Consider the following 16,453-nt stretch of genomic DNA (forward strand, 5'->3'; position numbering starts at 1 on the left):
CTTATGTTGGTTAAATGTCAATTTTTATATATTTCTTTAAAAAATATTTTTCAGCTCTATTTCTTCTCTTTCTTACAGACTGTCTAAACCATCAGTTGGTTAAGTTATGCACCCCCTCTGAATTTTTAGAAGTACAGCTCCCTGATGAGATCAATAATAAAGTTGATGCTTAGAACACATGGCAATATATCAGCTTTTAAATGATAAAAAAAAAGGTAAGCCAAATAAGGGAAACTCAAATATTTAGAGATGATTATCATGCCTACACAGGATAATGATAACATGAAGTCAGTTATAGCACATAGACCACATGGAGTCGCAGGATATGTCGAATTTCATCGAATTTTTACCCTGTTCCAACTTCATCCAAATTTTATGATATTTAATATAATATATATTTTTAAAAAATGATATTGAGGTATTTAGTTATATTATTTAGCAATGTTAAGACTATTTTAACAATATTGTGGTTATATTGCTAATACATAAGAATGCATAAATATATATAACTGAAAATTAATATCGATATTTTTTTCTAAATTCTTTACCTTGCCAAATATCATTCAGATTTCATGATTGATGAACTCGAATTTGAATTCAAACCTTGCGACTTAGCTCTTATGTACTTTAAAATATGCAAGCAAATTGACTTATGTGACAACCCAAAAAAATTTGCAGAATTACTACTACTTTGTCCTCTTAGTTGATTATCTTTGCTAATAAAACCACCTTGATAAAGTCTTTTGGTTGCGTATTTAAAATTTTAATGTAACCAAATCATTGAATCTTCTAAAAAGTCTTTTAAAAAATTTGAGAAGACTTTAACATTACATAACTTCAGTGTTCCATCACTTAGAAGGGATGAGGGAATGTTGAGACAAGTTTCCAGAATGAGGGATAAAGCGCCTATATATAGGGGTGCAGTCAAATGAGGGGTGTGGTGTTGTATATACTAAACGCTATACCTAAAGTACTTGAAATGCTAGTAACAAAAATATGTACAACGGTATAAGAAGTAAAATAGCAAAATTGCAAATTTAAAATACTAAATACTTGAATGTTGAATATCAAAATAGGGCCTAAATTTGGGGACGACGGTCGAACAATGCGGAGTAGTGTTGTGTGTATTGTTGAATATCGAAATAGGACCTAGATTTGGGGATGGCAGTCGAACAATGGGGAGCAGTGTTGTGTGTACTATATATTATACACAGTACTTGAAATGCTAGTAATGAAAAGATGTAAAACAATATAATAAGAAAAATAACAAAATTGCAAATGCCAAATACTAAATACTTGATCATTGAATTACTGTTTAGTAGTTTGCGTACTAAATAAAATTGTTGAATTTGGGAAAGTAATATTTATATTTTATCAAAAATATTATAGAGATTACAATGAGTAGCATGATGTCAAAAACAAGTATGAAATGTAAAAATGTAGTGAAGGGAGGCCTCTGACCATCCCTTGTGGAAAAATCCTCATCACTAGAACTACTGGACTCCTCTTGGTCAAGATTTGCGAAATGTACACCAACCAACCTTGCATCTGAATGACTACGTCCTCATCCTCATCAATTAGTGATGGCTCGTTTGCCTCTACATCTCTTTGTGCTAACGAGTTCTCCTTGTACACGTGTCAAATCAGTGATGCCCAAGGCACTATGCACAACCACTTGCTTCTCTTCTCGCCACTCCTAGAGGTAAGTTTGTACCTCTTGACATAATGGATGAAGTTATAAGTAGAGCAATTCCTCTCTACAGTTGAAGAACTAGAAACTTGAGATAGTAGACAAATGGCTCGTACTGAAGAAAATTTGTAGTCTTCGATTTTTGCACTCCATGATAGTTTCACCACAAAATTGGATCCTCTTGTGTTATAGTTCTTATATCCATCTTTGCAACATCTGAATAACTCGTAAGAGCTAAATTTTGCCCACTTTGTGCAAATTACAATTTCAACATCATACACTACTAATGCACTTAAAGAACCTTGCCTTCACCATCTTGAATTTGTGTAATTCTACTAGGGCCAAGTATGCACTACTTTGGATTCAATGCATTAGCAACCATGTGTAAGGGAGTGTTTAATTTGTCCTATCTCTAGGGAAGGATTGGCTGAATGTGCCTATTCTAGAATCGATGCACTCCTATGTTTGTTCAAGGGTAGATGCATTCCAATCATCATATCTAATGACTTGGAAAGTCAAAGCAATGATAGAGATTGTAGTTTGCATCACTCCAAAATACATCACTCTTAACTATCTCCTCTACCGCCTTCCCTTGTTTTGTCTTGCCTTGGGCTCCATTGATTCCAATCATTTGTCATACCAATGAGTTACAGTGCCTCTTATGACCCAACCATTCTCTCCAAGAAATGAATGAATAACCATTCTCTCCAAGAGAATTAATGAATGAAGGATTTTAGTGACGTCTATGAGACCAAACAGTCTAAGGGACTTCAAGATCATAACCTTATGCTAACTCCAAATTCTTTTCCAAATTGGACCTTTTGCTATGAATCTTGACAATCAAACTAACAATTTGGTTGATCTTATCCTTCTTGAATAAGTTTTCCATGTTGTCTGCCCACAAATTGATTTCGTATTCAGCCTAGATGTCATTGTATGTTGTGCACTAAAATGAAATAGAATCCATATTTGGTCTCAAATGGTCAAGAATTTCTTCATGAAGTCTGGTGGTGGCAGCTAAACATCAACACACATCTTGCATTGTCTACCACTCCTCTAATCTTATCAATCCTCCCCATGTTCTTGAGTGCATTGTTCATGGCATGCACCCAACATAGAGTCCACCAAATATATCTATAGGTTGCCTCAATAGGCTTCCTTACAACTCCGCAGACATGCGACATCTGTTACTACTTGGACCATATTTGGTGGTGCAACCTTCTCAGTAGCCTCATTAAGGACGTCAAACTAAAAATCAACATCTTTGCAATGCCTTGAACAATCAACTGCCATGAGAAGGTATGGGCCCTCTGCACAAGTAACCATGATGTTGGTGAGTGTATGATGCCTAATGTCTATGCACCCATCCATAACTACGCAACATCTAGATTACACCCAACACGCCTTCATCTGTTCCACCAAAACATTGTTCTTGGCATAGTTGTTATCAAGGATTATGGTCCTCTATTTGTGCATATCTAGTGCCACATAGGATGGTTCTCGCCAGGCCACCACGAACATCATATCCTTATAATAAGTAGATCGAGCTACATGAAACGAGATGTCATCTATTTGATCCTTGAGCTGCACAAAACAAATCAGCTATGGGGTTACTTTGCATCTTACGTTTCCCTATGCTGGTTCCCTCGTTTCATTGATTCACAACACTATGAGTGGATGAAGGTATTGAGCTTGAGGCTGACCCTAACATTATCCCTACATATTTGATGCAAGGTACAAGTAGAACTTGTGGCTGCCTTGCATCTTTTGAATTGTTTGAACCTAATTCCTAGCAGAGAAAGTAGTAGGCATTGCAAATACACAGTCTTAGGAGCACCCCGTTCTTATTGAACTCAATTGTATAGTCTATATTGTGGATCCACCTCTGTTGAGATTTTGTGGATCCACACCGTTTTTTGTCCAAAAGAGGAAGTGTTCATTAGCTCTAGTGACACTCCCAAACCATTTCTTATTACAAATGTTGCATCTCCATTTCCTTATGCTATCACCTGTTGCTCTTGGGGCTGTTACTTTGAGAGTAGACTTGGGATCATAAGGACCCCTAGCAAACTTTGCCAAAAGCTTTGAGGGGCAGATTTGTAGTCATTGGTGGATTGGCCATGAAACTAGTTTGGCCTTTCTGATCAGCACTATGCTCATTCCCCTCAACCTCATGCTCAAGTTCATATTCTGAGTGGTTTGCATTATGAGAATGAATTTCCATCTCATCCTCACTCATAACATGACGACGAGAGCTCACCGTGACACTGCATTTAACAAAATGAAAATGAATTCAATAAGCACTTAGTTTTGGGCTACTTAAAAAAAATTAAATTCTATTCTTTTTAATAACAAGTTACAAATTTCCATTTATTTATTTTTCAATCTCAAGGCCATCAAGATTCAATGTCAAATTTGATTTAGAAAATGATATGCCAAAGATGAAAGGACATTGAAAGAGCTAAACAATTACAAATGAAATCATAAAATAAAACTAAGAAAACCCTGCTTTGTGCTTGTTAAATTTCTTCAATGAATGTGTAGAATCTTCCTCCTATTCTTCTTCTTGCTCCTTGTTACTCTTTCATTTTTAGTCACTCCTTTCACTTCTTAAATCATTATTTTCTCTTTTTTTCACCCTTCTCTTTCTGTTGTAGCAGTACTTGAGAAATACAATTGTGAATAAAAATGAAACTTGGAGGGGCTTTTGTAGGCTTGGATGGGCCTAGATGGGACCCAATTCCAATTAGGTTCCGAAAGGAACCCAAAACAAAATTAAAAACCATATTTTTTAAAATGCACTTTTTTCTAAGGTTGCTGACGTGGATGGACAAACATCCTTGGGATGGTTGACAGATGCTTTTGCATCTCCATGTTTGTTTTGGGGATGCAAAGATGTCTTTGTGTCCCAATTGAGGATCAGTGGTTGAAAGGTCGCGATGGGGGGATGGTTCGTCTCCATTCACAATCAAGGACGACCCCATCCCAAGAACACGGGGATCTAGGGGGGGCACCTCCCTGTTTTTCATTGCATAGCTTCTAAAAATATTTAAATAAAATTTAATTTCATCAAGCAAATAAGCTATTGCTTAATGGCATGTTTACTGACTTAATTTTGTCACTACTTGCGATGTTTGGGTTTTACTTCTGGTTATATAATCTTTGATTGCTTGAATTACTGTTGGGATTGTTACCTCATATTTTGTAGCCTTAAATAATCCCTTCCCATTCATATAGTGTGAGAAATTGAAAAGAGAGAGATTTTTAATTTTTAATAAATTATTTTGCATTTATATAATATTTAATTCTTTAAAGGAATCAAATATTAAGTGCAAAGTAATTAGGTAGTAAATTATTATTGTAATGTATGTGCTCGTAAAGTAAAGAAATGGGGAGTTTGATAGACATGAGATATATGTTTATTCCTTAAGAATTTATATTTTTGTAAAGTGCAAAAATAATATTGCACTTAATCATAGTAATTAAAAAGGGATGAAGGACATAAAATGTAAATTGGTTCGGTAAGAAGAAGTTATGGTAGATAAACTTTGTGGGGGAAGTTATTTAAATGGGGGTTCTTCTCTTTTTCATACGCTTGTGTATTTCTCAAGGAAAGAGATGATATTTTTAGGGTTCAAGTTTGCAATAGAGAAATGAAGGAAGGAAATTGTATTTAACTTGCAAACTTGTTTATGGTGCAAGGGCAAAATGATCATGTGGTTATTTTGTTTATATATTTGGAATGAAGAGATTTTTTTTGAGATATGTTGGTTTGAATTTATATTTCTCTGGTTGGAAGTGATCTTGTGGTTACTCTAATCATATTTGGAATACTATCTTGCTCTCATTTATCAAGGATTTTGTGTGTTAGGAAATAAAATGTAATTGGTTCGGTAAGATGAAGTTATGGTAGTTACCACCTTCTTGGGGGAAATTGTTTAAATAGGGGTTCTTCTCTTTTTCGTACACTTGTGCATTTCTCAAGGAAAGAGACGACATTTCTAAGGTTCAAGTTTGTCATAGAGAAATTAAGGAAGGAAATTGTATTTAACTTGCAAACTTGTTTATGGTGCAAGGGCAAAATGATCATGTGGTTATTTTGTTTATATATTTGGAATGAAGAGAAATTTTTTGAGATATGTTGGTTTGAATTTATGTTTCTCTAGTTGGAAGTGATCTTGTGGTTACTCTAATCATATATGGAATATTATCTTGCTCTCATTTTTCAAGGACTTTGTGTTCATGAAATCAGGTGATTTATGCACCAAAATATTATATCTGCATTCTATTTCACTGTAAACGGGAGATTGTTTAAATGGTCTATGTGCCATTTATTTAGTTTCCTCTCTAAATTATTTTAATTAATCATCACATTCGTTCTATGTTTGTAGGTGAATGCCAGTGTGCCTTCTTTACCTTCTGGTTAAGGCATAATCAATATTTTAATTCATTACACATTCCAAAAAAAAAGCTGTACCTTCATAGCAAAATTTAGAGAGCACTTTGACAAAATAATTGCATGTTACTCAAATGTTGGTTGCAGCGTTTGTCTTTCAACTTGGGCATTTGAGAGTCAGTTGTGAAGGTATTTGCAAGAAGAAAAATCTGTTTACTAATAGATTTTTGGCGACTCTTCTGGGATTAGAGTGCCTTGTACAGTTGATTTGCAAATTTTAGAGGTACCTCCCCTAGGCTGGAGGTTGGTGACTGCTAAAGATGAATACGAGAAGGTATTTCAAAGATATCCATTTTTTTTTTGAAATATTGGATTCTTGCAAGAAATGAAGTTGACATGGATATCTTTCTCTTTATACCTCCATTTAGAGAGAATCCAATCAAAGAGGTTGCAGGAGATTTGGAAAAAGAAGTAGGTTTTCTAAAATCCTTCTGTGGTGCTATCCCCATTTGGAAGAGATCTCTTAGGGAAGAGCTAAAGGAAGAAGTGCAAGCATGTGAAAAAGAAATTGGAGGAATGACAAATGAACAACCAAAGGTTCTTGAAGAGGAATCACGTGGTAGTCAAGAGGAAGAAAAGGATCAATGTATTTCTTAGCCCCTTCTAGATCTTCTCTCCTCTTTCCCCTTGAAAGTATTGGTGCAACAATTTGTAGTGAAACATCACATGAACAAGCCAAAAATCAAGGGACTCAAGGTATGGAAAAAGTTAACATTTTATCCATCTTTGTGAAAGACACCCCTTGTAGATCTTTTATCCTCTTTGCCCTTAGAAGAATTGGTGCAACAATTTGTAGTGGAAAATCACATGAAAAATCCTATGTTCCCTGGGGACGCATCTCCCCCCAAAAAGCTAACATTTTGGGGATAGGGACGTTCTTGTCTCGAGGACTTCATTGGGGACTTGCATTTGTCTAAAATTTTTTAACATAAAAAAAAAAAAAAAATAATAAAAAATGTCACTTTTGCCATCCCCATTTGTTGCTCCCATCCGTCCCCAAAATCGGCAAAATTTTTTGCTGTCTTGGAAACCTGTCTCGCTATCCCCTGCCATCCTTGTCTCGGAAACTTGGGGGAACATAGGAAAAATCCAAAAATCAAGCACTAATACATTTGGCATCGATTTGCGACGGCCAAGTGTCGGAATTGCGATGCAAATGTGTCGCCACTGCGACGGTAGCATACGTTGTTGTTTTTTAGTCGCAAATTACGACGTCTATTCTTGGATGTCGCAATTGCGACGCCTATCTGTCACAAGCTCAACATTCTATCCCATCATTGCTCCCGTCGCAATGGATGTGGTTCCCGTCGCAATTCCGACGTCTTTACCACGCATTGCGACGAGGTGGTGTCGGCATCTGCCCATGGGTTCGCTGAGGTGGGAGCCTTTATAGTTCATCCGTGGGCGTCGCACTTGCGACGTCCACGGAAACTTGCGACGGTGCTGTCGACGCCGTTGGCCATCGCAATGTTTTCAAATGTGTCGCAATTGCGACGTCTGTGGTTAGCAATATGGTGGGGCCGCTGTGGCGCTGACGCCAACTGCCGTCGCCGCCACAAGCTCCCTGATTCCAATTGTATGGTGATTGGATGCTGTGAAATAAATTTAGATGTGGCATGAATAGCGAGGGTAGATACCAACACTCCACTAGGTAGGCCGCCTCTTGCTTGATGTCCTATGTGCTTGCTAGTTGGGGCCAAGAGGGTGAGGGTCCGCACTTGGTCTTAGTGCGAGGATTGTTTCAGGCCAATCTATCATGCTCCCTTCTTCAAATGTGAACTCTAATAAAAAGATGGGTTTAATGAACTATACTTCAAATATTTTTCTAGAAGGGTTGCGCGGGATCTCAACCAGATTTATCTTGATAAAGTCTTTTTATGTAACCTGCAATAGTTATATATTCTACAAGAAAAGTGTGCAAGATATAGTGCAATAATTATATGTTTACTACATTGAAATGTTTGTAAATAATGGGAAAAAAATTGTCATGTGTGAAAGTTATGATGGTGTTACGATGATATTTTTTTTGGAGGATGGGTGTGTTTTCACAAAAAAATTTCAAACATGTATTTATGATATGCAATATTTCAAAATTATGCATAAGGGCAAAGAAATACATTGCATTAGCTCAGAACTAGAATGTATTTAACTTCTAAGTCAAACCCTCAAAATCAATCAAAAACTACAAAAGGTAAATGCCAAGCAACAAAGAAACACTTGTCAGATGAGCCAGTAAGGCTGGCTGCTATGATGTACGATCCATGAGGGGGTTGTAGTTCTTAATGAAAAAGTCTAGCTTTGTTTTAACTCCTAATTTGGTTCAGTTGTTCCACATCAAATACATCAGCCATTACAAAGACTCTCAATTAATTATTTTAGCATTAATTGGTGCCATAGAATTATGAGACTGCTAATGTCCCAAAAAATTTCAACCAATTTGTTTTTAGTACAATTTGCCCTATAAAAGCCATGGGACCAGCTGATTTATGAGTCTCCTGAACTTCTTAGCAGTTTAAGTGGCTCCCCTCTCTTCATGGGACTATACCCTAAGTAATTGCGATTTCTGCATAGGGGTATAAAAACTTGTTTTTGTTTGTTTTTTACTGTATTCACTAAGATGATTTGCCTACAAATGCCACAAGAAGCTACAAAAATGATGTTACTTCTATTTTTGAAATGAAAATTGTGTGTGAAAGATCTGCATAGCTTTTTGACAGTTTGTGGTAATTTTGCTCATATATTTGAGTACCTCAAGGAGGCACAAAATGCTCACTAGGCTTCACAAGTTTTGTTTACCATCTTTTATGATTCAGAAGAACCAATGTTGTGCAATTTGAAAGCTAAATTCATAATAAAGTGCTCTATATTGATCCATTTCTACTCAACTTATATAGGCAATGGTGATGTAATAGCAATCACAAACACTGACATGGAAAGGAGAAATGTTGTGCTTATTGTGATGGGCCAAACAAAATGAATTGCTAGTGATGTATTTGCATTTGAAAAGAATGACTGTGTTTTTAGATGAAGAGCTTGTGGAGTTCTCGTCAGATTTGGAGGCAAGAAGTCAACAAGTTTGATTTTCCTCCTTACTAGCTAATGCTAAGGGGAAAAAAATTATTGACAAAATGTGGGCCAAAATTCTGGAAAAAATTGGGAAAATCCTGATCAACCTTTTTTTGGGAAAATATCTTGATCAAGACAGCAAATCAGAGATCTAGTATCACAACAGATCATTTCCCAAGAATAATAGAATCACATGCCTAAAATAATGATGGAGAACTTCTGAACCACTGGAATAACTATATCTCTGACGCTCACCATATGATATTTCTGCTCTAATATTTTTTTTCCTCATTATTTCCACCACTTTCTGACAGTACGGTACCTGTTGAATTCCTATATTAATCAGTCAACCTGAAACCCTTTGTAGGAAAAACAAAATATGAACATGCAATCAATCTACAGACCTGGGTGTCTGTTACAGGTAAAAGACGAGCTTGTACTGGAGACAGCCACAAGGGAAAATCACTAGTGTAATTCTCTATTAATATGCCAAAGAAGCATTCAAGAGATCCTAGGATAGCTCTGTGAATCATTATTGGCTTGTGTTTCTCTGAGTTTGAATCAACATAGAATAAATCAAATCGCTCAGGCAAATTAAAATCCACCTGCATACAGATGTCCACAGTATTATTTCGATTAGAAAAATCAAAGTCAACTCCCCAAGATTATACTAATTAAAATTCATGAGTATAGGCCAAATATGTTTACCTGAATTGTTGAGCATTGCCACTTTCTTCCAAGGGCATCTTCAATCTTAAGATCAATCTTTGGACCATAAAATGCACCTCCTCCTTCATCAACAGAATAATCCCAACCCTTGTCTTGAAGAGCGTCTTTCAAAGCAGAAGTCGCTTTCTCCCAAATATCATCACTACCCACTGCTTTCTCAGGCTTTGTTGATAAGTTGACTTCATAGCTCTTAAAACCAAATTGAGACAATATTACTTCTATAAGATCTAGAACAGATCTTATTTCTTCCTTGATCTAACTAGGCAAACAGAAGATATGTGCGTCATCCTGTGACAAACAATGAAACTCTTACGCAATATAAAAGAGATAGATTGACTAGTAAATTTCAAACAAATCTTGAAACTGCAGCCCCTGACACCTACTAGATTGAAGATAGATTCATTTTATCGGTTTTAAATTGGTGTTCACGTAGATGTATAACAGAACAAGTCTTGTCTCCTTGTAGAAATGATTAAAATTGATACTAAAAGAAAAAATGAAGAAAGGCCAAAATAAAGTGGGGTCAAATTCAAAATAATGATTTAGTGTCTAATATTCTCTATTCTCGCCTGTGAAAAATGCTCCGAATGCCTCTTAAGATATTTCTAAATGATTAGCTTAAAATCTATAGTAAACATGGTTTCTCTTGCTTGTTAAAGATTAATTTAGGGAGCAGTACCAACTCTTTTTCAACGTCTTTGAATGTTAAATACTTCATGCCTTGAAAATGGGGCAGAATAAGTTATCAAGCATGTGTTCCTCAATATAGTATTATAGACAATTATTTTTAAAACGGTCATAAAAAATGTAGATTTCTGCATATAAAGTATAACTGCCATGACAGATCTATGTGACATAGGATTTTTTATTCTATTACCAATACTGTTCTTTGGCTCTTTATTAAATATGGGTTATTTGATTAAAATTAAATCTATTGCATGAAAAACGAATTCATATATGAAGCTTTGCAAAAGAGACAATTCATCATGCCCATCAAACATAATAATTGTCGAACGAGTTGCCAGACATCACAAAAGCATTCAATTTACTGACAGTGAAATATTTGTTATTTTCTAAAACATGTGATTTGAATCTCAAACTCAATAGGAGATTCTTTATCAATTATGTATAATCAGTGACAATGATATGTTGTTTCTGAAATAGTCAATTCTTCAAGAGCTTTACTTAATACCCATTTGCCAATTTAAGTATTATAAACTTCTTGTGACCACGTCACCTTTGCCCCATATTGATACATTATTTGAAACAGATTAATCATGGGGTGGGTATGACATGAAATCCTTACATACAATCTTGTATTGATTTCTCATCTATCATGAAGTTTCTTGTATGTCAATGCCTTTTTACATATTTATGAATCTCTGGAAGTGCATCAAGAACAACAAAATTCTACCAATGGAACAATCTTCCCAACATATAACCATGACATCAAGTACCCCACAGAAGAAAGAGTTGTCATCCAAAAGACAACCTTAATGCAGTGTTCCATGGGAATGCATATTGCATTACCTGGGGAGTGGAAGATGTTCCTGATGTTCCAGACATCCTCAAGACTCAGAGACTCGGAAAGGATGCCATCTTTCTTAGAACTAGACAGCCTGCATAATTTTCTGCATAATTTTCTAAGAAAAGCTAATTTGTTAAAGAAAAACTTTTAAAAGTTAAAGCCTCTAGAAGGTAGAGGTGGGAAGATGGTCATTGCAAATTCAGTACATTGTATTTACTTTTCAAAATTTCAGCTTCTCCTAGTTTCTTGAAGTTACTTTAGTAGCCATAACCTTTTGGAAAAAAATTGCTGTCCTCAAAACTATTTCCCTGCATCCCTCAGTCCCAGAAGCTCAGAGAAACACTGCCTAAGAGTTAAAAGAAGACATCAGGGAAACTGAAACTATCACCTACCATATTTGCTAAATCACGTTGTTAAAAGAACAATTATGAGCATCATAAGCCTTTCACTAAGATGCATCTCCAAGGTTGGCAACATTAAAATTTGTATTAGTCCTTAGTTGTAAGATTTACTAATGGCTCCACCCTATGTCATTACCCCTCAACTTCCTATGAATGTAATGGAAGTTTGAACCTCTTTTGTAAGAATATGCCGGTTCAGCATTGTGATAACATTCTTTGAAGGACGAGGATAGTTTTTCATGAGTATCTTGGGGATGTTTCTCTTATCTAGCGATTTAGGATAATTTATCAGATCCTCAAACAAATGAGTAATGGAAATACATGCACTTCCATTTGTATTCTTTCAATCATATTCTAATCAAATCTTTCAAAACCACTCTTGAAAAATAACATCCTCTTTGCTTTATTCACCATAATAACATTAAATTCCCTATAATAGATTTTGTCATCTCAAAATTGACAATTACAGAAGCTTCAACTTAAATTTGGTTGTCTCCCCTCTTAAGCTACAACAAATTTTGTAACATAAAATTCAATCCACTGCATCATCATGCACCGGTGTTCCTAGCATAATACCAGGCGTATGCTATGAAACACCATACTTATCAAACATAGATCCCTTATGAAGCATTGGATCACATAAGTAAATTGAGCTATCTCAACCAAGTATTGGCTTATGGCTTTGGAAAATCAATGTAGGTTCTTTGGCCTACATATTGAAGGCTTGGATGAAGATTGAATGGACAATTTTATTTGGCTTTTTTAAGGAAATGGTATTTGAACTCATAAGAAATTAGAGTGGTGATCTCTTATGAAGCGTTGGAGTTTATGAGTGTATCACAACCTATATGGAGAATTAACACACATTCGTGTGTTTTGGGGTAGGGTGGTTATTTGAGTATATATCTTATGTTTCTTTTCTCGTCTTGTTTTCTCTTATGTCAACACTCTTCTTAATTTTTATAGATTTGGTTTTGTTGCATTATTATCTTCAATGGTCTAAGGAGGAGTTCATTATATTTTCTTCTAGTATCAATAAAGTAAATATCAAATGTCTTACATGAGGAAGTACAAACAACTTTGATAAGTATTACTTTCAACTAGCCAAAAACTATTGTTATTGACACAAAATTTTCTCGTGCATTAACAAGTTATAAGTTTTTTTAATGTTGTGATGTTGCTATCAAGATTCAATTGTGTAGTTTTCGGTCAAACTCATTGGTCTATGTTTATGAGTAGTGTTTCACAATAACTTCTTTCTCATTAGAATGAATAGAACAGTAAATACTCATTGCATCTAGGTTTGCTCACGGAGGTGAAGCGTTGGGCTTTCTCAAGATGTTACCCACCCAAGCACCACTCCAACCCAAATGTTCTTAACCATGGAGTTTTTTAAGGTTAATTTCATGCTCAAAAATCAAGGCTAAAGCACACAATTTAAAAAAAGAGAGGTAATAACAAGTATCTTATTGAGCTTCACTTTATTTCGAGAATAGTTTAATATTATCTACTAAATAGGGCCAACCACGTGAAGGTGGAAGCTCATTTGGCCCCACCCCCCTCCCCCTAACATCACTCTACATTCCCCGTTAACATCTAACATTCATTCATTCTTTCAACCATTAATAAAATGTAACATTCAATCAATATCACATGATAACATTCAATCAATATCACATGATAACATTCATTAACACATTAGATTCGTTAACATGCAACATTCATCAATATTCTGCATTAACACATAATTCATGAACATTCATTAGCACATAATTAAATTCATTGAGACATAAAATACAGTCATTATCAATTAAGGTATGTAGTGACAATCATTTCTTTTTTTTCTTTCTATTTCTTTTTTCTATGTAAGCTCTAAGAGGAGCATCAGTGTCATCATCAATTCCCCCCTCATCAGTTGTTTTGTTCTCTGTTCTTGATGATCTCAAATTCCTATGTTGTTGCAAAGGGGGGTCCTCTGCAATAACAAATAAAAGAGTTAAATTAAAAATAATTTATTATAATTGTTACAAGTATTTAATTATTTTAAATAACATAACTGTGTCTCTTTACCTGATCTGACCACATCATTTTGTCTGGACTCAACGTCAACACGGTCATGAACATCGACCCCTCGATCCTCTACAGCTGCTATACAAAATGTTACGTTAATCCAAACACCAATTGCAATTACATATAAAAAATTTAATAGCAAATGTATACCTCCACCGCTGGGATGCACATCATGCAAACCTTCGACATCCACAGATTGTGTAGAAGGATTGTCAGGCTGCATTCCAACATCCTACGCATTGTTATCATTGCTTGCTTAAAACAGATATACTCACTTTATATTGGAACTTAACATCAAATAGACTAATTGGTAAAGTATTCAATTTGAAATAAATTTCATTTAGCTTATTTACTTGTGGCTGAGATGCATCAGTATTAGAACCTTCCACACTAATTTCAGCTCGTAGCCGTTCAGCCATGGCTCTATAGCCTTGTTGGAAGCCAATTCTCTTATCGTCTTCTGTGAGGCATCTCTTGAACTCTGAGCCCTGCATTTTTGCGTGGTATGGTGAATTTTACTTGCATTGTTTCATCAACGCCAATGGAGGGTAGTTAAAATATCAACAACAAATCATCTATATCCATCACAATATAATAGGAGAAAAATCGAGCAGTTTTGATGGAGCAATCTTCTATATAAATGTTGCGTGTTTGTATGCTTTGCTTGTACCAACATATTTTCTCCAAATTATTAAGTTGGGTAAGAGTTAGTTCAGCTCTTTGGAAATAAAAATGGCTGCAAGTGTTGCTGCATTCCCTCATTCTTTCAATCACTGCCTTTATTCTCAACTATTGGAGGAAAATTCAGTCAAGGGTGAGATTTTAAATAATGTCATATTAGTGAATCACAAGTTTTCTTCACTAATCTAGATTGCAGAGTCTTGACTTCAATTGTTGAATTGTTTATATTGAATATGAAAATCCACTACTGTTATCATATTCTATTGACCTATTTATAATTGATGAGCTAAATAAGGGAGTCCTAGCATTTCCCTTCACATTATATAAAAAATTTGATACAATTTTTCATTTACTAATACTTACAACTCTTGCTTGAAGTTTCGATAAACCACCAGAGCCGAGCTTGTGTGTCCCATGCTTTTCTAGTCTTGTGTCGCCTTTGATGTGTCAGGCAATCTATGAAAAGTTTGAAATATGTTAGATAGTATAAATATGGAGGTTAATTAGTACATAATTACATTCTCAACAGTATCACATACCTTGCTGTACTCTCCACTGGTGTAATATTATTTTTCCTGTCAGCTTTATACTTTCCATCCAAAATCAGAGCCTGCCACTTAGCCTCAGGAACATAGGGCGGACGCTCGTACCTGGGGTTATCCCGTAAATTTTTTTTGTACTGGTCCCTAATATACTTCAAACATAAACCAAATTTTTCAAGGAGCTTGTTTCTCTCGAATGCACGAGGTCCAAAGAGTTGGGTCATGCTCTCTATAAGATCATCCTTCAACGATTTGCGTTGGTGATTCCACCTTTTAAGTAAAAAAAAAATATGTTAGACTCATAAATGAAGTGAAGCTACCTTTAATATAGTTCAAGAAATGGACGAAAAGGAAAACTATTATAGCAATGATATGAAATCAAAATAGTGGTTTGGAGTTTTAGTTAGGATATGATGTTCCACCAGGTACGCATAGTGGGCCCAAATATTCGCAAACACTCATCACCAAGTTTTCTCCAGAAAAGATCATTCCCTACAAAACAATCATGGGATCATTAGTCGATGAAGAGTGATCAAAAACTAAATTACTATTATATCACTATAGAATAATAATAACTTTAAAGTACTTGGAACTTTGGCTACTTTTAATGGAATGCCTTCATCGTTGCTGACGATCAATGTGACATCCTTCACCGTTCCCGTACTAGGAACATAGGAACATCCAAGAAATGATGTTGCAGGTCCTATTGCAAAAAGTTTCATAAGTTTCATAAGTCTTTTTCACGATCGAAGTATAAAAGAACAAATGATAATTGATGTTATAAAGTTGTAAAAAAGAAATTGTTTGTTGCTGTCATAAGAGAGAAAAAGAGGGATTTGTGTACCAGCAGATGGTGCAACAGTCGATGCATGTAAGCTGCGTGTTGCTGACTCAGCAGTCAGAAAGAGATTTGTGGTTGTCCTGGATGGAGGCAACGTCATCATAGGATTCAATTGATGTGAAGCTGAAGAATAAAATTGTTAGAGCATGCATAAATATAGAACGCGTGGACTAGCATGGACAAGATTGTTAGAGTATTAAAAAAAAGGATTGTTCGAGCATGTATTGTCAATGATTATGATCATTCCTATATATATTCAGTGGAAAACAGAAGTGGAGAATGGAACATGCGATCTACCTGAACCACCTGCAGCACCCTCATCATGGGAACAGGGCTCGAAATCAAGCAAAAAACTCTGTAAAGATAACACATCCATATTTTAATTAATGCCATAAAAGAGCATAACATAAAAACCATTATTGAATTCTTGTTATAATTAAAAATTTCAT

The 16,453-nt window shown here is 35.3% G+C and overlaps 1 protein-coding gene across 3 annotated transcripts; it reads right to left on the reverse strand.

Moving 5' to 3' along the window:
• Positions 1-13,577: 13,577 nt before the first annotated feature.
• LOC149550530 (uncharacterized) lies at positions 13,578-14,390 on the reverse strand. 3 transcript variants are annotated; one of them, XM_089795106.1, is made up of 4 exons: positions 14,294-14,390; positions 14,091-14,157; positions 13,941-14,015; positions 13,578-13,845 (listed from the first exon to the last, which is right to left on the reverse strand). In XM_089795106.1, the coding sequence occupies exons 1-4, from the start codon at positions 14,357-14,359 to the stop codon at positions 13,700-13,702; spliced, it is 354 nt and encodes a 117-aa protein (XP_089651232.1). In that variant the 5' UTR covers positions 14,360-14,390; the 3' UTR covers positions 13,578-13,699. The 3 variants fall into 3 exon arrangements, with proteins under 3 accessions (XP_089651232.1, XP_089651231.1, XP_089651233.1); XM_089795105.1 differs by having other exon boundaries at positions 13,941-14,018; XM_089795107.1 differs by lacking the exon at positions 14,294-14,390 and having other exon boundaries at positions 13,941-14,018; positions 14,091-14,243.
• Between the last annotated feature and the right edge of the window lie 2,063 nt (positions 14,391-16,453).

This window comes from Cupressus sempervirens, chromosome 7, assembly GCF_028749045.1.
Source record: "Cupressus sempervirens isolate cs-2001-9-10 chromosome 7, ASM2874904v1, whole genome shotgun sequence".
Taxonomy (NCBI): domain Eukaryota; kingdom Viridiplantae; phylum Streptophyta; class Pinopsida; order Cupressales; family Cupressaceae; genus Cupressus; species Cupressus sempervirens.

Coding starts and splice junctions, on each gene's coding strand:
- LOC149550530 (XM_089795105.1), bottom strand. CDS start 14,359: ATGGCTGAACGGCTACGAGCTGAAATTAGTGTGGAAGGTTCTAATACT. Junction 14,158..14,293: donor CTGATGCATCTCAGCCACAA/GTAAATAAGCTA, acceptor GTTGGAATGCAG/CCTGACAATCCTTCTACACA. Junction 13,846..13,940: donor AAATGATGTGGTCAGATCAG/GTAAAGAGACAC, acceptor TTGTTATTGCAG/AGGACCCCCCTTTGCAACAA.